The sequence below is a fragment of the Lutjanus erythropterus genome, chromosome 7 (genome assembly GCF_056507025.1).
Source record: "Lutjanus erythropterus isolate fLutEry1 chromosome 7, fLutEry1.hap2, whole genome shotgun sequence".
Taxonomy (NCBI): Eukaryota; Metazoa; Chordata; class Actinopteri; order Lutjaniformes; family Lutjanidae; genus Lutjanus; species Lutjanus erythropterus.
This window is the reverse complement of record NC_139323.1, coordinates 15,730,707-15,757,044: the sequence shown is the minus strand read 5'-3', so window position 1 is coordinate 15,757,044 and position 26,338 is coordinate 15,730,707. Positions and strand designations below refer to the sequence as shown.

The 26,338-nt window shown below is 39.8% G+C and overlaps 1 protein-coding gene across 1 annotated transcript in view; it reads right to left on the bottom strand.

Moving 5' to 3' along the window:
- Positions 1-12,777: 12,777 nt before the first annotated feature.
- fgf22 (fibroblast growth factor 22) overlaps positions 12,778-26,338 on the bottom strand; it is a 38,755-nt gene continuing 25,194 nt past the window's right edge. Inside the window, exons 2-3 of the mRNA XM_084722189.1 lie at positions 17,224-17,327; positions 12,778-14,393 (exon numbers count right to left, since the gene is read on the bottom strand). Coding sequence (XP_084578315.1) covers positions 14,199-14,393; positions 17,224-17,327 — 299 coding nt within the window. The 3' untranslated portion in view covers positions 12,778-14,198. The remainder of the gene's footprint in view (positions 14,394-17,223; positions 17,328-26,338) is intronic.

The window sequence follows — 26,338 nt, the reverse complement described above, 5'->3', positions numbered from 1 at the left end:
GATGTGAAAAATTTCAACGGATTTGTGTAAAGCTCTGATAGTACATGAAGTACCGTAAAGGAAATCATCAAATTCCACTGTGGACATTAAAGGGTAACAGAATTAAATATATCAAATGGCCTATAGCACACTCCCTGCAGACTTGGTGTTGTCAAAGACCCCTCCATGCATCAGTTTGACACCAAGCGACCCTGTGGGTGTCACATTCTTCCTCTTGACTTTAGTCACATCCTGTGTTTCTTTGTGCAGTTTTAATTTTTTTGTAGTAGACATGCAGTACTGCCATTCAATGTAGCAGCTGCTTTTGATTTTACACATGAATGCATCATCCCTCTTCTTCATTTGATTTAATCAACATTTTAATTTTTCTTGTTGCATCTGACACTTTTAAAGTTCTTCAGTATTTTGCCAGCCAGTGAATCAGTGCAGGGACATTTGCTTGAAACACTGCTCTTTTTTTTTTAAATCTCCAAATATCATTTTACTCCTATATAGAGCTCAAATTGTACCTGCTCATAAAAATAAATAAACTTAATTTTTGTACGGGAAACCAATTTGCTGAAAACTTCTACATTGAATTTGTCATTTAAATGTATATATTTTTTTTTATTATTTTGTCTCTTTTCATATCTACATTCGGATGCCATTCAGATTAACATTACATTACATAGAGTATCTCAGGTGTGATTGTTATTTTGGTTAGTACTTCAAGATACCCAGCAGAGAGTGCCAGAGCATGCAACAAGGCTTTACAAAGTGCTCTGCTTTCTGACCATCAGAGGGTGCCGCTTTTCCACCAGTGCAAATCTGAAGTGAAGCCACAAATTGAGCTGTTTAATGAATCTTTCTAACATCCATCTGCCTTCTGTGGTCTCTTAAATTCCTTAATTTCAAGCAAAATAGTGAGCTTGTCATCCCACTACCAATACATGGGGTAGTATCTCACAGTTTGTGACCTTGAGATTTCTTATAAAGTGAGACAGTGATTTACCTCTGTGAACTGTATCCTGGTTAAAAGTTGGACTTTGTACATATAAATCCCAGATTAAAATAGGCCATCGAATAGGTTTGACATGGAAATAGTAGGCATCCCCATTGTTAGCAAAATGACCAAAATGCATCCCTCTTGTTAACCTGTCGTCCCTGTATGGCAGACAGAGTGCAGCGGCAGAGGGGTTAGTTCAGTTGAATATGTTAGTCTAGTCTGGATTACCCTTTTTTAGAGTCTGTGGCTGCGACCACAGCTCTGAAATATCAGCAGCCAGACTGTGCTGTGTATTGATAAATTCATGGCACTGACCATGGTGCTGAAGCAGAGGATGGATTTATACTTGCACCTTTTTCTCTCAATCCTGCCTGTTCTGTTACTTTCATCTTGGGTCTATAATATTCTCCAAACAAGGGTTTCCCAAAGTTGGATGCACTGCAACACCACTAAAATAGGGGTTTCCAGGAGCTCTTTTTGCCATGACACACACAAAGTGAAAACAATACAAGCCCCAACTTGAGGATTCAGGCTGTTTGAGGGGCAGGGAGAGCCCCAGCTCCAGGCCTGCTGTCTTAAGAGTTGGATGTAGTGGGTATTTGGATACACATCTTATATTTTCCTCTGAACACCTGTAGTGGCATTCCTCATCAGACCGGCTCCATCATATTACTGGCAGATGAGCTTATTTCTGCTTCCCGGGAAGGACAGGAGCAAGACGCTCCTTTAGTGCTCTTTCAGAGTTGAAAGACCGACATATACTTTCATTTCATCCATGAAGTATACGTATTCATACCACTGACATATATAAAGAAGAACAACATGACAGCTCCCCTGAAGTGAAGCCAGATCAAGTCAATTGCCCTCTGGTGGCTGGCTGCAGTATAGGTCATAAATCCTGCTCCCTCCATGATACCATGAAGTACATGTCAAAATTTTTTTTTTAAGTAGTTCTTATCAAGTAGTTAATTTTTCTGATAGGTTTGGTTTTATTTATTTATTTGATGCTATGAATAAAGGGAGTTTTATGTCATGATTGACAGCAGAGCCCTGCTTGTGATTGACTCAACCTGGTGTATGGGCGGGACCCTGATACCTTGGCTCAAATCCTGATCACTACTGCTAAGATTGTGGCTACAAAATTCATTTATAGTTGGAGGAAGAGGAGACATGTTGTTCATCTGCAGAAATCAACCAAATACAAATTACTGAATGCTGAGGGCTGCTGACACATTATATAAGTAGCCGAAACATTTCTTTTTATTTTATAATTTGTACTTAACATGTTTAAGTAGACTTTCCCATCAAACCATCACTGATTCCCTCACACAGACAGCTGCCTCACGGTCTTTATGTGGGTCGCTGTCAGGTGCCAGGATTTGAGTGGAAGATTGTTCCCTCTACAGACTCAGCTGGAGTGGATGTAGTGTCCTAAAGTTTTCCAGCCAGTGTCAAGTTCTTTCTCCAACAACCTGATGACAGACCTTGACACAGGAATCTGATATTTGCATGTCTAGCTACTTGTCAGATGCAGCCCACAGGTTTTAATCCAATATTTCAAACCTCCTTACAGGAAAAACAAAGCCGATTTTGACATTGCACATGAATTTCTGAGGAAGAAAATCCACCTGTTGCACTTTGAAGTGAAAAAAGTGCAGTGTTAAAAAAATATTGCCATGCATGCAGTGACAAAACACAGAGACTGTCTGGTTTCACTGGCATGAAGAATTACTTCACACAGCGGGGCTTGAGGGGCCGGGTGGATAGGTTTTGGCACTGCTGAAACTTTGCATGAAGCCACACTGACTTTGGTCTTTTCCAGTCACTAAGAGCCAAAGACAACCTCATGATGTTGACTGGGATGTTGGCCAACATGTGGCTGTCCTGCCGGCCAAACTATATAGGAGAAGGCCTGCCCCTTTAGCCTGCCACCACCTTTTCAGTGATCTTCTTCTGATATTCTCAAAATTGTATATGCATTACTTATATGCTTTTTGATTATTCTTACATTTTGAACAATCACAGGAATGGTGCAACCTTTATACTCTCTTACAATGCCAGTAAGACTGTATTCACACATAATCAGGTTGGCAGATGTGCAGGGGTGTTCATTTGTACCTAGAACATAATTGCTGTGAAAGTAACGTTTTATTTCTCTGATTCACCAGCTTTCTCGTCCTCTCTGCTCCCTCTCCTCCTTCAGTCTGCCTTGTTCAGTCACTGCTGTGCTCTCCCTCTTTCTGTGAAACAAATGGACACAAACTGAAGGAAGCTCCTTGGCATCATTATATTTCAGACTAAATTGCAAACCAGGCCCAGAAGTTAGAACTGAGGGAGTATCATCCTGTGGTCCATGAATTCTGCCTTGATAGTACCCAGCTTCAAAGATATATCAGGCTAAAAATTTGACTCTGTTTCAACTTTTCCACCACAGATTTTTTTTTCAGCATCCCTTTTCAGCATCCACCAGCACCACTGCAGTGTAAAGGGACAACCCCCATTTAAATGGATGAGTTGACTGGCATTTCGCTGGAACACCTTACTCTGTCTAAATGCACCCTAAACATCAGCCACTAGCCTGATCAGTATTTGATGTATATCTCTACAGAATGTGTGTAAGTAAGTTTTCTCTCCCTCCTGTAACATTTACTTTCACACAGAAACAACATTGTCTTAACATGACAACTACAGCTAAAATGATAATAAATAGAGAAAAACTGTTCCAGTTCAGACATACAGCAGTGGTCTAAAACTATGATTTTCAAAGTTGGGACCTTAAAAACTAATCTTAAAAACTAAAATCTTATCATATGACCCTGGCGTAACCCTGGACAAGAGCATGAAATCGCTAGTGTGCAACTAGCCTGATACTTTTTGCAGACGTTTATGACTTTAAGCTCATGGTTGCAGTGATTCACATTTTTTTAAAAATACAAAACAACCTATATATAACCAATACTGACTGCATGGGTCTTAGCATTAAAAGGTCTTTGAAGCCCTGGTCCCCTAAAACAAGCGCACCTATATACTTTTTTTTAATAGTATTTTTTCTTAATCTTTCACACCAAAGTCTTGAGTGGTACACTGTGTGTCCTATGTCCTCATATGGCCTCTACTAAAAATGCATTTTAAAATGTTGATTGTGCATTATTCCTGCTTTTTACTGATACTGAAACATGTGTGCATTGTGAAACTAACAACTGTTCAAGCAGGTAAGGATATAAAGGATATATAAGGTTAAAGATACATTTGCTTTCTTGCAGAAAGTTAAATGAGAAGACACCATGTGGTACACTAAATTGAGGTGAAACTTGGTGGCATCAGAGACAGTGCGAATAACGTTGTCAGCGGCTTTGCTGCTTTTAAAAAGTACTAAAAATATTAGCTTTTGATAGCAGGAAGCTAGGCACACTGCCGCTGTGCAACAGGTGCAGGAGCACAGGTGCTGCTCCACTTGGGAACACAAGTGAGTGACTTTGTGTGTGTGTGTGTGTGTGTGTGTGTGTGTGTGTGTGTGTGTGTGTGATGGGTCGGGTCACTGGACTTACACTAACAGTTCCAGGTGGGTCCAGATTTGACTTTGATAATTGCAGGGAACAGGTTGGTTCTGGCACTCACCTTTGCAGGTATGGGTGGTTATGGTTTGTCAAAACAACAACAACTAATAAATTAATCTAATGTCACCAAACATCCACACACTAACTATCTCTACACACTCCCTAACTAACAAGGAATTTTCATTTTCCTCCATCAGTGTGCCTAGCTAATATAACACTCTTTCCTTTTTATCCATCCATATTAGATTACTCATTTACTTTCCGTACTTTTCCTCTCATCCATTCGGATTCACAGAATCATCCCTCCATCCAACTCTTCACCTCGTCCCCTGGTGTCTGGCACCACTGCAGGCATCCAGAGAATGCCTGACATGGGGTTTGGCCGGTCGGCACCACATACCTGCGGCGTGGCATGGCAGGGCTTTAGGGGAAATGTGGCGCATGTGCCACTCAGCAACCCTGTCTAATGTCCAGTAAGTGGCTTCAGACATGAACACTAATCCAGTCAGTGATGAGAAGGCCTCAGTCTGATGGCTGTGCTGCAGGCTGCCAAGACTGTCCAAGTGCACTCTCGGGTTCAGACAGAGCACAATGGGGACTAACTCTAGGCTTCAGAGGGAATCATTGCAACTTTAATGAAATTGTATTTCCTTTGCAGGTATTTGACTGTGATGAATCAATTTGTTCACGCTTCTCCTCTCTCTTATGAAAGATTTTTCAGGAGACACAGGATAGTGTCTTTGCTCTCATATGAAACATGACAAGACTGCATGTGAACAAGCCAGATTTTGAACATCAAGTCAGAAAACCTTACCTCTTTAACTCTCATATTGTACTTTCATCCCCCCTGAAGTAGTTCCAGAGTTATAGAAAAACATGTTACACTTAATCCTTTACTGTGCCAAATAGAAGTCTAGATATTTTTTTTAATGACTGAATGCATATTTTTTTCTATAACACAACATATTTTCTCTGGCGGGAAAAAGAGTTTTACCAAAGCTAAATTGTGTAACACACATTCCTCAAGGTGAATTCAGGCGATAGACCATAAAATAAATAGTGAACGGTCTTTCCAGGTCTGAAAAGTGATGGTAATGTGGAAGTGCCTTAAATCTGCATTCTCACTAATACCAGCTGGGGGCGACTATACTGGTAAAAGGAAGTCTGATTGTAAGTAAACTTATGAGAAAACCCTACTTCTCACTTGATTTATGAGCTCAGTACACAGTTTCCTAGTGAGGTTCTGGTCTAAATCTCGAGTTTCAAGTCCTCTTCAATACAGCATGATGTTCATTTTGTAAATTATGGTCCCATTCAGAGTAAAATAGACAATAAAGCAGAGTATGCTTCAAGGTGGATCTAGTGTGCAATTGACAGGTCAGTCTCAGTGAATAAGTTCAGTGCAACACACAGGGCTCATATAAACTTAGATCAAACTGTTAGACTAGGCAGTGCTGATCAAATATATTTTAGTGTGCTGTTTAGCTATAATATGAAAAACTCTGTGACCAAACAGGTTGCTGTTTTTTTCCTGCTGAGGGGACAAGCCAAAACCAAGCCCAACTCAAGTCGCAGTACCCACCAACTCCAAACCCTTGTTGGTATTGTGCACGCTCTGATTTCAAAAGAAAAAGGGCCAAACTCAAGGCATCAAAATGGTAGTCCACAAACCACAACCAAACATCATGGTTGGTTCATAAAGAAAGCAAAACTACATTTTGCCACATCATTCATGCAAAATTGACCACTCGACAGTTTGTGCTGTCTAAATTTACTTACCCAAAACAACCAATGAACTTTAACTCTAAAGACATTAGTAAGCTGACTGATCGTGTTTGTGTTGAGCTCTCTTTTTCCCCTCTCATCTGTCTCTCATCTGTCCATCTTGATGAAGCAGATTCACAAATTTGAAAATCATCACTGTCGGGCACAAACCTTGTACCTCCATATTTTGACATTTTTCATTTTTTGTCATATATCAATGTTATTGGTTATCCTTTGTGTCTGTCTGTCAGTTTTACAAATATTTAACCTCGAAAAATAATAAAAAGAGCTTTTAACTTTGCAGCATTCTGTTAGTTTAAAAATATATTTTTTTTTATTTCCTGAAAAGTACGTTTTGGAGATACAAGAAGTCACAGGACTTGGACTGAAGCCAGACTTATGTTACAACTTGAGAAAATGAAAAAAGACAACTTGAACTCAAACACCAATGACTGTGACTTCATGTGGACTTGAGCCATTTGAATTGAAAGTAACTGATACTTTATATGATTGTATGTGAAGTATGTTGTCTAAAAAGTGTTGCACAAATAAATTCATTCATACATTCATACATTCACTGCCTTAATGAACTAACACGAACGCTCTCAGCAAGTCAACACTTAATTGAACCAACCACATCAACCACAGCAACCAATCACATTGCAGAGACCAATAAGACCTACACAGTGTTCTTCTTTAAGACTTGACCTGTGACTTGTCAGTCTTGACTTGGGACTTGACTACAAAGACTTGAAACTAACCTTTTAGTAGCAAAACAATGACTCGGTTCCACCTCTGGCGCCTATTCTATCTAGTCAGTCGTACCACCTCTAAAATTCACCTCACATTCTGTCTGAACACGAAGCAATGACTTGTGTCCAGAGGGTCTGAAATCTAAAATTCAAATCGTCCACACTTGTCACACATGAAGACAAAATTGGCAAACACATCAGTATAGGAATTTGAGAATTTTTAGATTAAAAAAAAACTACTATTCATTTCTATAATTTTTGCACCACTTATCGCTGAAATGAAGATTATGACAAAATCTTGAACAGGTTCTGCATTCTCATGAATTTCATCATAAACATAGTGCATACCTAATAACCATACACACACATGCTCACATGCTCACAAACTCACATACACACTCATCCGTCGTCCACCCTTTAGTCCATCTATTCAGCATTATAACTTGGGCTGTTTTTGTAACAAAACAAGGCCTAATCCTAAATTCAGGGAGCTGTGAATGTGCCTCAACAAATGGCAGACAAATGAGAAGGATTAGCGAGGGCCTGTGAAAGAGTGAAAGGTTTGCCATTGATCTACGGTGGTCCTGTTCTCTTTCAGGGCCACTCGGTTTGAAAACCCCACTGAGTAAGAGCATACAGGGCCACTCCAGAGCCCCCTAGGCCACCGAGAGACACACAACAGCCACAATTAGTCTCAGGAGCTGTAATGGCAATTCAATAAGCGCTTTAAAATTGTGCCTTAGTCCGTCTGCCACCCCCCAACCCCTCCCATCCCTCCCATTTTCGTCTACATACATAAGATTGGTATTATGAGTGGCGAGGGGCTCTTTTTTTCTTTCCCACCCACCACAGTTCTTTTCAGTCACTGTGAGAGAAAATGACCACACAGGGTTTCAAAGGTTCTAGAGACTGTGGTTTGTTGTCGCTGAAGCAGCATGACTTGTGCCCCTGTAGATTTTGGCTAAGGCCCTCAAAATGGGCTTCTATTATTACTTTTTTCTGTCACTCAGCTGCAAATTAATTTCGAAGCAGTCAAAGTAACCTTCTCTGCAAACACCATTTTTATTGGGTCAGGCAGAATACCTCCGTCTGAGTAATGTTTTCATAGATGTGCAGACTTAAACATGCACTATACTTCATGTAAGAGATGATGCTAAAAGAGGCGTCCATTATCAGGAATTAATGGATGACGTGGAGGACGGAGCCATCCAACCTGCAGCAAAGTCCATTAATTCCTGATTATGGGCACCTCTTACCTGGAACAATTATTACCATCCCATAAGGTTCCTTTGCAATGGAAGTGTTGTTCGCTTCTCCAGTAAATAGGACAAACCTTAGACATGACTTAACAATGAGCGATATGTCATGTCTGCTCTGCTCATAGAACCCTTTGGACAGCAGTGAACAAGACAGCTAATATTTTACTTACAATAACTTGGTCCCACATCTGGCGTCTATTCTAGCTAGTCAATCTTACCACCTCTACTGTCTGAACTAACTAATAACTTGTGTCCAGAAGATTTTAAATCTAATAGTCAAATGTATGACAGCATGACGAAATTGTCAAACTATACACATCACTAAGTAAAGGATTCTGCAGTTTTTACATGCAAGACAGCTAATATTCTGCTAGCAAGATTCAACATCAATTCTGCCATATACCATACCATACTGCATATGGTTGACTAATATAATTTGACAGTATGCTTAACAACAGGACTAGCTAGCTATCAAACCAAGATTCTCACAAACTAATGATAGGCCATTTCTGCTGCAGTAAGTGCAAAGGTCTAGTTATGTCACACTAAGCTCAGCCTGAAGTAATGAGTTAAATGGGATGCGGGATATGAGATAATCGCTTATATGGTGCAACATATCAGCAAATTTAGAACTTAAAAAAGTTCAGAGGCAGTGTACTTTTTGCTGCTTGTGTCGGCATCCTGTGGTGATCGGAGGGTGAGACACTTAATTCTTCCATTGCTGCAGTACATTGTAGGCTTTGACTGCATCCCTGTTACTATGGTTACTCATTTCAGCACATTCATTTAGAACAGTGAACAAACATTTTCACAGGAACTACAACAGTGGCTGTCCACTATCAGAAATTAATGTACCCATTCAGAATTCAGTATTCAGTCAGAATAAAACGTGTTTTACGCGTGCAGACATTTCCATCAAATTCAGATGTGAAGAAGCTTTGCGGAAACATAACGGCATGGTATGCTGTGCAGTCCACCAGGTGCTGTATCTGACAGACACTTTAGTTACAACATCATTGCATGACTCATTCTCGCGGTCCTCTGCTTACAGCGATCAGATCAAACACAGCCCAAACACCTGCGCTCCTGACATCAACACATCCCGGCAGAGGAGGAGCTGAGGACATCTTCTGGATGGCTGTCATTTCCATTCTCCGGAGCTCTCTTTGGGACATTCCTCGTTGATTTTGCACAGTGTTTAGGTTTTTCCTTTTGCTTCATGATCAAAGGCCAAAGCTTTTGATCAGGACTTCCAAAGGATCCCTCTTGTTTTGCTGGCGAGCGCACTGACAGGACAGTGGTGGAGCAATGATAATTACAGCTCCCATTTGGTGTCCCTGGAACTGGCACCAACAGCCAGTCGCACCCTCAGGCCAAGAAGAAAGGAGAGATTCTTGGACGGTTAAAAGAGGAGAGTGAAGAGGTAGAGGAGAAAAGATGGAGGACACTCTGGCAAAGAGGCGAGTCAATCGAGAGAACAGGCAGAAAATGGGATTACTTTGTGGCGTGCATGTTTTAGCGAGTGTGTGCCAGCTGAGGTTTGGATAACGATCATATGTTCAGAGACACCTGTAAAACTGGAATTCTGCACAGCTACACAGTATAGTATTTTCTTACAATAAGAAAGTAAAAGGCTAATATATATATGTATTATATATAATACATATTTTGTATGTTGTATAAGATTTATTAATAAAACGTAAATGTACAAAATGTAAATGCTGCCACTAGGGGTCTCTCTCACACCGAACAATAAAAAAGATGTAATTTGACGACATAGTGAAGTAGCATAGTTTCATGAGTTTTTACCTTCACTTTTAAACAGCTACACATTACTTACATTATCTCATATCTCATATGTTTCCAGCAATGTTCAAACACAAAGAAGTCCATAATTTATTCATGGTCTTTTTTTTTTTTTTGCTGGCTGTTGCTAGCTTGTTGAATACGTCAGAAAGTGAGGAAGGAAGTTTGCACACATGATAAACACAACGTCAATAAGATTTTAATATTTTAACTAAATAAAGAACATTAATCTCAAATCATCACTTTCCTTTGTTTTTTAATATTGCAATAATTACCATATCAAAGACTTCTTTATTACAGTCTTATTGTAACTTGAATTTTTGGTATCAATACATCCCTAATAACTTATTTACCAAAATGGCAAACTTTTCCTTTAAATGAAGAACAATTACAAGTAGTCTTAACTTTTCGAAATGTAACAAGCACTCAAGGGTGCACAGCTGAGGACAAAGACTTTCGCATGGCCACAGCACCGACAGACCCCCCATACTGATATCTGTGTGCCGCACGCAGACCTTTGACTGAACTACAGTGTGACTTCACGCCATTCTGACCAGACATGTACCCCGTCACAGTAATCTCACATTATGACAGGCTGAAAGGTTGGCCTTTATTCACCCCAAACAGCCACTATTCATCCCCGACTCTCCTTTCTGTTCGCTGAAAAGATCCGAGTGGCCTCCTGTGCCACTGGAGGGCTTGTCTGTGTGTAAATGACCTTCATGCTCGGTCGCATAGTTCATAACCGTGGACCTTTCATCAGACATGGGGAGGTCCTTCACATCAACGCCTCTCCTGCTGTGAGTTTTGTCATGATTATGATGAGGAGGGGGGGATTATGTCGTGCAGCTCTGATGGAGATGTTACCAACACTTAACAATCAGTGCCACGCACAGGACAAGATTAAAGTGCTGTTTTTGCACTTGATTTCAAAAAGGCTTGCTTGCATGAGGGAGTGAGTCATGACTCATGATTTATCCACATTTTTTATTGAAGTTTACCAAACTCAGCATGGACCAAGGCACTCAAATGATTTTACTTTGCTGAAATTTATCTAAATCTGACTGTTCTGAGACTTTGGCCTTATTATATACAAACTACTATTACTGGCCTATAGCTGAAAGCCGTTTATGATAAGTGGATCACAAATGTACCAATATCCAGTAGTAATACCATACAAAATGAGCTGAATATGGACTTGAATACGATTACTTTTTTCCCTTCTTTTTTTTTAACAGCATGACTACAATCCAACACAAAAAGTCGACAATAACAATAAACATCAACTTCAAACAGTTAAAGAGTACAAAATGTTTTAAATATATTAAATGTTCTATTAGCAACAGCCTTGAGAAAATGTTAGCAAGACTTGACAGAGGCAGTATGTAATAACCATTTGCTACTGTGTATAAAATTAATGACTGCTAGTGACATCTGGTATACCTACGGCTGCTACAATGCATTAAATGACTCAAAACGTATATTATTATTTCACGACTGAACTAAGAGTAGAGAATCAGACACTAGATGAGACACATTGTATTTTTTTTTTCTGATACTGATTCCTAATCTATTAGCTGTGGGTTGTTGAATGGGAGAAGCAGTCTGACAGAAGCATGCACAAACATACAAAGGTCACCTCAGAAAATCCAGCATTTATCCCAGTAATTAGCTTAGTTTCTGTTGTGTTCTTGTCATGTGTAGACATATTGAGACAGAACAGTACATTGATCAAAGTGTTTGAGTGAGTACAGATTTTCATCCTATCTGTACCGTTCGGGTGCACATCAGTGTCTCTTATCCAGTAGTGTCAGTACAGTATATCCCAAGCAACAGTGAAGATACCAGATTTGCAGCAGGACCATAGCCAGGATTTTAGAAATACTCAAGTCAAAAGTCCAAGTCACCCCTATTTTTCATGAATTATTCTACATAATTAAAATAAAAAAAAAGAAAATCAATTCATTCAATTTGCCTAAAAGTACATTTAGCCTTTCAAAAAAGATTTCACATGTGATACATATAAAAATTATAATGGGCATTTATGATATGTGAAATGGTGCTCTACATGTGATGAGAATGTGTTTAACATGATCTGATAAATTCACATCTGCTTTTTTGTAAGGCTAAATTTAGAGCATGAAAGGGAAAATTTAGCACTTTTATGTGGATGTCCAACCAGAGTTGAAACAATAAATTCCTCATTGTGTGCTAGAAAAAAAAAATCTGTTCTTTCTGCATCCAGTTATGTCACAGTTATGTCATTGGTGATAAGGAATAAATACTGGTCTTACAAGATGAGCACTTTTGTCATGTAATCTAAGTTTTGGTTAACAAAGCAGTAGCTATAGAACGGGGTGGTGATACAGAGCGATGTGGGCATATGCACCAGAAGCTTACATGCAATGCATCCTGGTACATGTAGGCACTGCTAGAACCAACACATACTTAGTAAATATATTGCTTGATTTGAGTACATTTACCATCAACTCTGACTGGACAGTAGAAGAAGAAGCGGACGGAGCTTCCAGGTCTGAAAATTAAAGCTGATACTTTCTTTCAATTGGCCAGCAGGGGGCGACTCCGCTGGCTGCAAAAAGAACTCAAACTGTATTGAGTCTTACATGAAAATGAGCCCACTTCTCACTTGACCTCAGTTTCCTAATAAGTTTATGGTCTCAATCGCCAGTTTCAAGTCTTCTTCCAGGCGGCCAGGTGTCTTAAAGGGAACCCAAGATTTGTAAAAGTCTCACAAGATTTGTATGTGTTGTGTCTTCATTGTGCATGTTGTACAAACTAATTATGTTTTATAAAGTGACAACCCTGTGATTATGATATGGGTAGGTTTAGGGACAAAAAAGACCTGGTTATGGTTAGGGAAGTCATCATCATTATGGTTTGGGTTAAAATGATTACTCTTGCAAGATCTTTCACAGGTCTGGAGTTCCTTCTGTACAAAACCAGACCAGGCTACTTTTGTGTTTCTGCTTTTCAAGAAACCTCCTGAAACTCATATCAAATATTCTGTTACTACATTTCCTATGTCTCTTAGAGCATTTTTGTTCCTTGCTGGACATCCACAGGAAAAGTGCTGAATTTCCCCTTTACCATTAAAAATACTGGAATTGGCCTATGAACTGTGAAGGAATTTTCACCGTTTAGGCTGAAGGTAATATAACCAGGTTATGACTGGTCACTTACAAATCCATATTTCAACTCTCTCTGCCGCCTGTCTGTCTCTGGGCCGGCCAGTGCTGTTGTTGTCTCTGTATCCATATCTTATACAGGTAGTCAAACAGACTGACACACAATTGGAGTAGAAGCTGCTGTTATTTGCATGTAACATGTAAACGTAGGTTGACTCAGGAAGAGCAAAGTTTCCAATACCGAGGTTAAATACTCCATGATGGGAGGAGATCTTGAGAACACAGTGATTCACTTTGTGTTGCTCCTCTATCCTCCCCAATCCAGTTTCTGTAAATGCTTCTATGTAAGAGTTTACATTAGCATTTAACCAGCTCTCAAGATTTCCTTCACATGAACTACCCACTATATTTAGGTTTTTCATTTCTGAATGTGACCCTTCCCCCTAAAAAATACTGAAGGCTTGACCTCAGTATCCTCAACAAATGTTATGGTCCTGATCTGTAGCTACTTCAAAGTTGCCTCTTTTTCTTATAGTGATATTATTATTTTTGCTGTACCAGATGCTTCCATTATTGTTTTGCAGAGCATCTAAAATAGACTTGGTAACAAACCAGTGAGCTACATTTTGTTGTTTGCAAGCCTTGCTGTCTCTTTTCAGTCCCCTAAAAGTCACCCAAACACTGCTTTACACACTGGCCAAAAAACAACAAATGCCTGAAAATAGTATAATTCTACTGTATTGGACCGTATTATTGAACATCATTAGAAAATGGATAAAATAACTTAAAAGTACATATTAAACTAACTCTACAAATGTTACAAACCTCAACAAATGTACATGTATGTGACAGGAGGATGGAATAATAAAAATAAAGATCAACACTAGTGTGAGGAGGCAGGTTTCCCATCAGAGTTCAGACTCGGGCAGCTAGGAGGGGAGCATGGGCAGGAAGTGAGTAGAAGGGTGCCTTCGTCGAGCTTTGTGACCTCGCCGGGGCTTCCCCCGCCCATTCAGAGAAACAAACATCTGCCTGCCGCCATGCTTCCAGCGGAGGGAGGCATACGTGTTGTAGCCGTTCTCCTCAATGCGCTCCTTGAACTTGCAGCTTGGATTGTACTTCACCTGTGATCAGAGGGAGGAAGACAGAGAGGTTACGGAGGTTATATTCCTATTCCTGCTGTGCTACACTCAGTCAACTTCTAAGAAGTGCACAAAGGTTAATGTCTGTTGTTGCAGTGAAAGATTTTCCATGTGTTTGTTGATGATGGGTTTTTCATCACAAGGTATTTAGCTTGATTGATTTTTTTAAGGCCACAGTGTAAGCCTCTGGTCCAGGATTGAAGGGCTGGTTCACCCAAATAAAATTTTTTTCCACTTATCCCTCATCCCCGTGGTGTCTAGCCATGCAGATAGTTTCGAGGTTTTGAGATATCCACCTCTGAAATGTCCTTTTCCAACAACCCAGTACAGTTTATGTCAGTGGAATTTTATTTGTGAATCTAAAAAAGACATTGAACAATTACAATTAAAACCCCAAAGCATTGTGTCTTTCCAGAAACAATCTTCTGGTTACTTGCAATAATCTACAGGCCTCACAGTTAAGTTTTCATTGGGACCAATCACTGAAAACTGATCACTGACTGAAACTGATCACAATGAGGTCTGTGAAATATCTTGACTAACTGGGACATTGTTACTGGAAAGACTGAGTTTTTGAATGTCATTCTTTGTTAGTTTCAGTAGCAGAAACAAAATTCAAAACCCCAAATACCTCATAATACCACACATAAAAGCAACAATATTGAGAACAGCTTGGGTGAACAGACCCCTTCAACATGCAGTAGGCGATTCTGGAGATAGTTCATTGTTGAGTCTCATTTGATGCTTTTGATTGGCAAATGTGCACACATTCTTTACTCAAGTAGAAGTACAGACACTTCTGTAAGAAGGACTTTAGTTAAAGTAAAAGAACTCAATTTACTTCTTTAGTCAAGTTAAAGTGAAAAGTGCAGACTCTGAAATGTACCAAGTATGGCGTCTATCTTCCACCCAGCGCAAAGTGATGGACAGCACAGCTGTCACTGTTATTTTCTGACCCGCTCGTTTTCACACCCAACACGCAAATTGTGTAGGTTGCAAATGTACTTGCACCTATGTGTGCACCAATGGGTGTGGTGGTCTTAAAATGAGGTGTGGTCAGATGCATTGTTGGCACATAGCTATCTTGAAACAGCATAAAGTGACTGTGGCACTGACCAACAAAAACCTGGTCAAAAGTTGATGGTGCAGCATTTTGCTGCTTTTCAACAAGCACATAATTCAGATAGTAAATTGAGCCAAAGAGACTAAATACAATCCCTTTGTGTTCCCTACATCACCTAGTGCCCAGATTATGTGCCCTTTAAATAGTAAAGTGGAGTTTGTGCAAATGTGGCATGCACTATGTGCTATAGATTATCTAAATAGGGCCATGTAAGCATAGAAAGTAGCCCTCTGAAGGACATTTTGACAGGCTGTTTCTGTGAGAAGCTAAGTGAACCTCACCCTCTGTTGTCTGTTTGGTCTTGATACATCTTTTACATTGTTTTTGTCATGCTACACCTTTGCTGTGTGACCTGCCCTGAAGGATACACACAAGAAATTGTCTTTTCTTTGCATTATTGTCCCATCAGTTTAGGTTGAAAATGATCTTGATGCTGAGATGGCAAAGAATGATGATGCAAAATTTAAATAATCAATAATTATCCTAAAATGCATTAAAACTAAACAAGTATAAAGTACAGGTATTTGTGTTAAAATGTAGGGAGTAAAAGTGAAAAGCTGTCTATTAAATAAATTCTAAAGTAAAGTACAAAAACTAAGTATTTATATGTCGGAGGTCACCAACCAAAAGTGTCAGTATTTGACACCTGGGAATGAGACTCAACAATTAACTATCTTACCAACCTGTAATGATCCAAAGTCTAAAGTGCCTTCCCCAGCTTTAAGGTACTCAAAATGATCAAAATTAGCATAGTATAACATAGCATAAAAAGGACATTTTAATCAATATTGATGTATAGTATATATGTATATAGTTCTATTAAAGAAATCATTCTATTTTTTTTTTAAATCCAGTTTTTAATTCAAGTTTGCCTCCACGTATGTTGATCTGTGAAGGTGATCCAACAGTCAGCAAAGCCACTTTTCCATGGGTGGTTACCACTTCTTATCAGTTAGTCAAAGGGTCTTGAAAGATATTGTAGTGACAAGAGGTTCTGCTGCATTCCCTTTTCCAGATTGTTATCATGCAGCTATAATGAGGCCCCGTCTGTGATAACATCAGGATAGTATGAGCCTGCCGTGATTCACCTGCCTTTTTGTGATGGGAGGTTTCAGATTTTGGAGAGGCCTGGGTCTTCAGCTCTGTTTATGTCGTGTTTACTGTGTCAGGCACTTCTCTTATCACAGCTGCTGACTGATTGCTTGTCCTTGATTTCTCTTTTTTCCCAGATGTAAATACATGAGCTAGACACCACACACCTCAGGTCTGATGTGTGGCTGATTTTAACAAAGAGAGGTGATTACTTTTGAAAGCTTGCTGTGTGAAGCAACAATTGGCAGATGGCACGCAAAAACTTTTAAAGGAGCCCAGCTGGCTCTTTGTCCTTGCTGGTAGGGTGTCTTTCCTTCTATTATGACAGTGGAACAAGCCAACTCGAGCTGCAGGTACCATCAGCCATGGCCCAGGTGTACAGCCATGATTGATTGTAACACTCTAACCTTTTCTGGACTTTCTGGAGCAGAAGATTCCTGACATTTCTCTCCACTTCTGTAGAATCAAACATGTTTGGGTAGACACTCATTTGAGACCCCTATACATATATACCTCCCCTACCCTCACCACCCTCCTCCCCCTCCCAGCCCTCCCATCTTGACCTCCAGGAACAATGTTGCCAGGTTGTATACGCACCGATCCAAAGAGCGTGCCTTTCTTGGACATAGCTAAGTACAGCCCGGTGCTGACAGATTTGATGGCAACAACTCCCACACTGACAGATCGGATTTCCATCAGGCCTGGAAAATAAAAGAGGGAACAAGAGTCTGGGTTAGAAACATCTAGGTTTGGGAGTTTCCCCATCAAAAGCCACTCTATCATTAGCGATTAGGATACCAGACAGCCATATGCTCTGGGGAGAGAGAGCCCAAGACAAGAAAAAAAAAAACACACACACAAGACATACACAATGGCCTGGGAGAGCACCCTTTGTCAGGAGACCAGGCAGGCTCAGAGCATTTAGAACAATGGGATAAAGATTGATCATATCAGAAAACCCCAAAAATGATTTTTATTATTATTATTATTATTATTATTATTATTATTATTATTATTATTTTGTCATTTAAGCTTAAAGTGAGAGTGTGGGGATGCTCAGTAAGAACGGCTAATATTTGGAGGTAACCAACCATGGGCAACTGCTGTAGACACAGAGTCCGCTGGAGGTTTGACAGAGTCACTAGCTAGGCTAGCGGTTCAGAGAGGCTGAGAGGTTGCTGTTTATCTGATGTTCATCATTGGATCATCATCAAGCTGTAGTGCTTCTACAGCTGTCAAAAGTTAGCAAAAGATAGCATAATAACCATGGACGTATAATAGAACCTAGATAGGGCATTACCAGTCAGCCTTGCTTCTAATTTTAAAAATTAAATAATAAAATAACAGATGTCTGTAAAACTGCTGAGAGTTTTTGTATTTGTAAAACTTTCCTGCAACTGAGAAAAGTGATTTTAGAATCTGTGACATCACAATGTAAAAGTCTATGAGCCAAGAAGGAACTCGCAGGTGATGAAACACTACTGCATATATTCAATGGGCCGGATACCACTGAAGTCAAACTGGAAGCTAGGGAACTTTTTTGGAGGAAGAACCAGAAAAGCGATCTTTGTGTCTGCTGTCTGGTTCCTGCAAATGATGCGTCTCGATCAGCATCATTGACATGTGGAAATGGACAACATGGATCTTCCCAAAAGTGAAACCAAACCTTCTTGATTGCCCCCTGGTAACTGGCTGCAATATAGGTCATGAATCTTGCCTTTCCAATCTTAACAAATAAGACAAGGGTCAAACAAAAACAATAAGTTTTTCCCAATGTTCAAGTGTTTGTTTGTTCAAGTGTTAATTTTTTTGATAAATTTGGTTTTAATTAGTTATTTGATGCTATAAAAAGGGGGCTTCATGCCATGATAGACCGCTGAGTCCTGTTCTCAATTTAGTCAGCAAGATGGCTTCAGTTTTGTGGAGTGGGAGGGGATGGAGGCATGGTATCCATCCTTATTTATTTATGTAATCAGCATATATTTGAAAATGGCTCTAGGGAGGTTGGCCCCTGGCTCTCTCTTGTTTTTTAAATCAAAATTTCATGATGTAGATCTGTCCCAAACAGTTGACTCTACTTTAGTTTATTAAGAAATGTCAATATTAACACTAACATTGATGTGTTTCATCATAGTACAGTCACATAATTTAGTTTACAGCTCTGAAACATGTTTGAGTGTGCACTACCTCTTTAATTGCACAGCTTTATCTACCTACCCTTGTCTCTGACCACATCCATAAACACATACGATCTGAACACACGCACAGAGTGTCTGAGCCTGTACAGTGTCGTCCTGCTCACATTCATTCAAGCCTTGTGACTCCAGATGTGACACTCCACCCTGATGTTACCCAGTGTTGTTTACTGAGGGACATAAAAACTGTGTCTGCTGGCCACTTAAGCAGCCTCTCAAACTTACTTCACCCCATGAAAAAGCTGGCAAGCTTGTGGGCTAATTGTTTCCTTTGGGCACTGATTGCAAACAAGTCCCATGTGGCTCACTCTTGATCTGGTTTTTGTCTCTATACAAAAATAACGGCACACACCCATTGTCATGGCTACGACAGGGAGATGTTTTGGAGATGACCTGAGGGCTTACCGCGGGCTCCTGAATAGCAGCTAATTGCTGGAGATGGAGCTCTCTTTAGGATGACATTTTTTCTGGCTTTATTTGTGCACTTACACCTTCAAAAGCACCCTGATGTGGTCTGCTATCTGATCACAGCACGGAATCTTCTTTTTACACCCCTGACAACCAAGTCTGTGCTGAGAAAACATGTAATGTTGTTGCTCAAAGGCCAGGCACTGCTGGATATTTGTGAAGAAGGAGTGTTGGCTTTGGACAGATGCTGTAAACATAGCACCAGATCAAGGTGTTGAAGGACAGGGTGACCAAAGCTGGTAGGAAATGAAGGAGTCGTAAAAGCAGGAGTGGGCCACTGGCCACCCAACTGACCAACCCCCTGCTGCTTCAGCACAACTGCGAGTCTTGTACATGGCAGCGACTGAGTTCCTGAGGAGTCTCGCTGGTTAAACCCATCTAGTGATGAAAAATAAATGCTCACACCAGGAGTTTCACAGGTGCTACTCCCCCTGCACTGCAGTTTTTTTCTACCTATTTATTTGAGCAAAACCAGATTTTGTTTGGAAAGAACAGCAAAGCTGAATTTGGCGAAGAGGCTCGTCTTAATATGTTTTTGGATTAAATAATGAGTTACATATTTGTTTTAGACCAGGCTTTAAAGGATAGGTTCACATTTTTTCAAGCCTTAAGTCACAGCAACTCCTCCAAATTAAATGTCAAAATACTTTGTCCATGCCCTCTGCCACGATGATCCACAGGAAAACATTTTTTATTTGTGCCTTCCAAAACCATCACAAATGACTTTTGAAAAATTAGTCTGTGTTCAGATGTGACGGTACCATGGTTAAAGGTTAGGTTTAGGAAAAGTTAAGGTTACAGAAACATCGTGGCCTGGGTTAAAATGACTGCTGTATGAAGGTTATGGAAATGTTATTGTCATGGTTATATTTCCATGTTTCTACAGTAGCTCAGTGCAGAGGAACCAAAGACTGGCTACAGGCTGGCCAGTGTGTTTACAATCTGCAACCTCACCGCTAGATGCCATTACATTCTACATACTGGTCCTATGAGAAAAGATGTCATCTTCAATGTACATATAGATGTTTAAAATGCTGTTTCTCCTCCATGTCTAATATAGTACAGATGACAGCAATATATACATAATATCATATTCACAAGTGCTACTAACTCTTCTTTTCGGGACGGCTGTTAATGTCATCAGACTACTGTCGCTGGTTTCAAAGCGCATTTTTGAAGGGCTCCAAAACTTAAAAACACACATCTGCTGCCCCCATCACTCCAAACACACAACTACCTATCTCTTCAGCTCTGAACATCACCAGTCATGCTTACTGAGTGAGGTCATCTACTTTAGGCACGGACACAAAGAAGTACAAAGAGTAAAGAAGAGGAAAGAAAAGCAGAGGAAGGTAAACAAACACAAACTCCTGTTGAGTGTCTTTCTTCTCTGACAGGGCCGTGTAAATGAAGCCCTCTCTCCGCTCGCCACAGCTGCAGGGAAGGAAGGACAGCCTGAGTCGAGTCCATCCAGGTATTAGCCCAGCTGCACCCCCATCATTCCTGCACAGCCTCTGATCCTCCGAGGAAACATTAACACTTTGATGGCAGCCTCCTCTTTACGAGCTGTGTTTACAAACACCGGGTGTGCTACGGTGGCACCTGGAGCGTGCAAGGGACTCATAAGCAATTAGCTGAGGCCCGGCTGGTGATTGGAGCGCTGCTAGGATTTATGGGGGATTAGTCCAGGCCAATGAAAACCGCTGGTGCCTGAAAGTGGTGCCAGCAGTAATTGCCATTATTTGCTGGTTTGAGTTCCAGGCACAGTAGGTGTGTTGGAAGGATGTTTGTCACATCTGAGACATTGCTAGGAGTTGGCTCTGAACAGCAAAATTAAAAAAAAAAAAAAAAAAAAACTTTTAGCAGTATAAAATAGACTCACTTATTTTTAAACCCTAGAGGAGTGTACTGGATCATATGTGTAGGTTTTAAGGTTTGTGTAAGCAATCATTTTGTGAAGCCTATAGCACACCAGTGGTGAAAAAAGTAGATCTATTACTTGAGCAAAAGTAGAAAGTTTGTCTGAAAAAAAAAAAACTCTGTTACAAGTCAAAAGTCAAAGTTTTATTAGCAAAATGTACTTAAAGTATCAAAAGTAAATGGAATAAATGTGAAAAAGGAAAACAAAATCAGTTTTTCTGGCCTGGAAAGGAATTTTCAAAGGAAAACATTATACTGTTGATGGAGGAGCCAGTATTTACTTCTACATGTTTTGTCTTTATTTTATGACATTTCATGTTCTTTTTATCATTTAGTACAATAAATATATTACATATTTCTCATTAAAAGTAAAGCAGTAAGGATGCAGAATATCTCTTTTTATAAATATTATATTTGCCTGTTTTTATCACTAACAAATACATGTAGCTGTTTAATATTTTATAGATGTAATACTGGGTAGATTAGTGGTATAGTATTAGACATCATATAAGCACATCATGTTTTTTTTTAAGTAAAAAGTCAGTGAAGTCAGCAGTAACCATCACTTTAAAATAGATGTAATGGAGTAAAAATCATATTTTATAGTGATGTTGAAGCATGAAGTATTATAAAATAGAAATATTCAAGTAAAGCACAAGTATGTCAAAATTGTATTTACAATATATTTAAGTATGATACTGATATAAATGTAATTAATTACTTTCCACCACTGCAGCACATTAACACTTGTCTTCTCTCTCCTCCAGTCTCATAGGTACCCTACATGTCATTTCATTCATAGGTGCTGGTGTAGCAGCCAGCAGATACAAAAGATCTGAGGACATGAAATGGGGATTTCACATTGTCTAGTGGAATCACTTGGGCTCTGGACGCTTGACCACACATCTATAAAGACCAGTTAGATCCATATAACTCACAGTCGCCCCTTTGAAAAGTCACTCCATTGTGTTCAAAGCCTGAGAAATCAGAGCGAGGTATTTCAAGCTATTTGAGGGTTTTCCTAACTGCTGAAACCCAAAGGTCACATTACGGGAAGAAAGTCTGTATGCTGAGTTTGGCCTGAAGACTCGTTATAGTGTCCTTGAAGTATACAATTTTTACAGAACCTGTAAAATTATGATTTATTATAAAAGACTTGGTTGATGACACGAGAAAATGATTTATTTTGTTGAAATTGGATAATCGTGATTTATGTTTTTATAACATTTTGAAGTGTAGTGTGGGGGAAATAATCTCTTTAAATCTGTCATATATTTACAGTAATAATCATGAAATGACCATGATATGTCGTCAGAGATTAAGGAAACATGCTAAGTTGAAATACTCGCTTCTCTGACAACAACGCTACAGCCAGCAAGTTCTCCTTTGAAATTTTTATTCTGGCTCATTACTTGAGTTATTGTTTGCCTGTTTCACATTAATTAGAGTTCAAATTAATGGCAAATTTCTGCAAATGAGTAAGTATATGCTTATCAGTCATAAAAAAATCATTAATCAACTTTAAGATGGAGTAGATGTTTATTATGACTAGGTTGAGCAATATGTTAATCGAGTCTGGCAGGCGGTGACTGGACTCAAACTCCAGAGTGTGTATTTCCAGAGCAGTGGGCTTTTATTTTCAGGATAAGAGCTTAACCTTACATCCACAGACAAGCAGGAGTTATGAACAGCTGATCAACATGTTGTCATTTGTTATTGTCAAATTACAATGTTGTGCTCATCTTGCACTCCTGCAGTGTTACTGCAACCTGCCTGAGCCTCCTGGAATCTGGGGAGGAGGGGACAGGTAGAAACAACTCACTTCAACCATATATCATTTAAATAGGATTTTAAATAGGATTTCGACTCATCCTCATTTTTTAGTGTGCAGTTAAATTATTTTTGTGAATAACTACATTTGAATAAACTGTGTTCATTCAAGAAATGTATCACAATAAGAAAGAAGAGAGAGAATTAATGGAGACAAATTAGCTCTTTGTTTCTGAGCTGCTTTGCAAACTGGGGGTCATTCCTGCTCCGTTTTCTGCTGAGCAAGTATCAACTGATGGCCCTATTGAGCTCATGAAAAAGGTACTTTTGGCTTCCCACTTGCAATTGGCAAGATCTCTTAACCTTTGACATGTTTTGGCTGGGACTGTCAATAAGCTCAAGCTGCCATTACAAGCAAATCCTGCACTATACATGTCTAGTCAACTGTGGACTTGCCATTTATTTCTCCTCTATGGGATTTTTAAAAGCATAGAAAAAGTCTTTTACCCAATCTTTTTTTTTTTACTCTTTCTTTTCTTTCTGTCCCCCATTTTTTGGACGTTAGCCCATCGTCAGATCATTCAAGCCTTTTCTGACTTTAAAAAAAAGGGCAGAAAGGAAAGAGAGAGACACTCTCACGGGGTTCCCTTTTGTCAGACTCATGGTATGGGGGAGGAGGAGGAGGAGGAGGAAGGAGCGAGTACAGGGTGAAGGTGCTGGTTATAAGATGGGGGGTTTCTGTGGTGGGGGCAGGTGCTTCCAATGGCTGCTGCCCCCCCAAAAAAGTCTTTGTTACTCACCTGAGAGGTGAAGAGCTAGACAAGATCTTATTAATGACCAAGCGTTTTGAATGGGGCTCTACAAAGTGTGGCAAAATGGTTCCTTTCATCACAAATTTAAAGCAGAAAAGAGTGAAAGACTGAGCAAAGACAGAGTGAGAAAAAGAGATTTTCCTGCTCCTTTCCTCCTGTCTTCTTTTTGTTCCTTTTCCCAGGTCTTTAATTTCTTGGGTTGCCCCCTTGAGCAGCCCTCCATGGCTCAGTGCTCGACCAGAGCAGAGCCTGGGAATCTCGGAGTTCCCGCTGTGCTCCTGCTCTTGATTGACATACCTTTTCAATTATTTCACAGTTTGCTTGCTTTTTAAACGAAGAGGGCCCTGTTGTTTTTTTCCTTCTGCCCTCCTTTTCAAAACACAAGCTTTTCATGTCGGGTCTGGGCTGCCGGGCCTAATGGCTGTGACCAACACCTTTGATCTGCCATGACCCCCTCGAAGGGTCTGGTACTGGGCGAAGCAGCCGCCTGTGTGTATCAGCACGGACAAAGGCTGCATCACTCACTATTGCTTTAAACACCTTGAGAGATTACCATGAGAACAGGCGCTCCAGTGGAGGCCATCACAGGTGGTGTGATATGGAAACTTAGACATTAACCCTTGAATGTACAGTAAAATACTAACCGATGATTAGCAAGAATTTACAGAGAAGATGGTTTTCTTTGCTTCATTCTAGAAGAAAACGCATGACCTGCTCACAGTTTATTTATATTCCAGTATATATCAGGTCATCCTCATTCCCAAGTCATCAAGGTGATGTTTTGTCACATCCCTCGAAGAATGAAATGGTATGAAAATTTCATATCATGATTTTAGTGACCAAAATTATGCTTTCAAATATAGATTACTAGATAAACCAGTCGACATGTTGCTTTGAATGTTGTATGCACTGATGTAGAATTTCAAAAATGTTTCACCTTATTGTCCGTCCACTAAAAAAACTACAGTTATCATCTCTGTCCTACTAAAGGCCTCACTGTGCCACAAACAAAGAGCTTGTCAGATTATCTTGGTCAAAGTTGGAATTTTGGGGGGCTGCATCTGACAATTTTTGTAACTTTCTGAATCAGACACTTCAACAAGCACGCCCAGTTTGGCCAGGTGTATGGAGGTTCTCTCTTACCCTGTTTTTACACCAAAATGATCACATCTATGCAGGTAGGTATAGGTGCGGCTTCTAACTGAATCCCTGTGGCATGAAGTTAAGTTTCTTCCCTCTGTCAATGTTTGTACTTTCACGTATCTGCCTTGTTTTACTGTTTTAGGTTCGCTGTCAGCTGTCATGTTAAGTTACTGCTCATGAAAACTTTTCCTTCGCAATACAAGCCTTGAAATAACACAAGATTGGGGCATTTTAATTGTGAAGAATTTATAGGAAATGAAATTTGTTCATCCTCCGATTTGCAGCCCTTTGTCTCAAGACCACAGTGTTATCAGCTAAAAGACAATCCTTAGCCTACAACAAGAGACTGCTCAAAAGTTTGTGCTGGGAATACTTGCACGATGTAGTTTATTTTTTGCATACTCTTTTTTTATTTTTTATTTTTTTGAATATGCTGATATTACAAAGAGATTTATTTCACTTATCTGCAGTCTGAAGGGCAGCCAAAGAAACAAAAGCAATGATTGTGCCCTGCCCTTTCATTAAATAGTCCATAAAGCATAATCACGACATTGATTTGGGGCAGAGGTCATCGTTTATGCCCTGACAATATAATGTTGAGCCACAAAAAAACTGTGATTATGGCCCTCTGTATGTAGTGAATGATGATATCTAAGGGAAGTGGTGTGTCAGCACCAGAATCATTGTTTCTGTGTCAGTGGCTCAGAGGGCGTGCAGGGAGCGTGGTCAGGGCTCTGCATTCATTTTCATTTTCACAAGAAGTACTTAAAATGTTCCAGTGACTTTAAACATGGATTTTTTGGGGTGAAACATCAAAATAAGTTTCATTTAATAACTGCATGCCCATGTTATGTCCTTTGTATGAATGAAAGAAAAATCCAGACACTAAATATTGATTGGTAGCTGACAGATAAGAAATGTGTTGTCGGGAGGCTCATATACTGGGAGCCTGACTGTTATTAATACACAGTAAGCAGTGATACTGGGTTGGTGATGATCTCATTGCAGTGAGTGGCTGGTATGAAAGCTGATCTTCAATTTACTGTGAACTATGACAGTGCTGCAGAGATGGGAAGATAATTTACAGGGAACGCAGTGTGCTGGACTGCAATTGTGTCTTCCAAACCATTTTAAGGAGCCCTGCCAAGTTTGCTGTGAGTATAAACTCATTCAGTTCAATATTTGTGCTGACAGTTAAGCTTCAGCAACTTTACTTTTAGGTGTTTAGCAAACTGTAGCACCACTTGAAAGTACAAAATAAAGCATTTCATACCCTTTCAGAGGGTGTATGAGTTGTCCTTTTGCATCTACCTGTCTCTCTTATCATCTTCTGCTTGAGCACATCATAATCAGGACAGGTTGGGTCAGGGATGCACAGACAGAAACAGAGCTGATCAGTCCCAC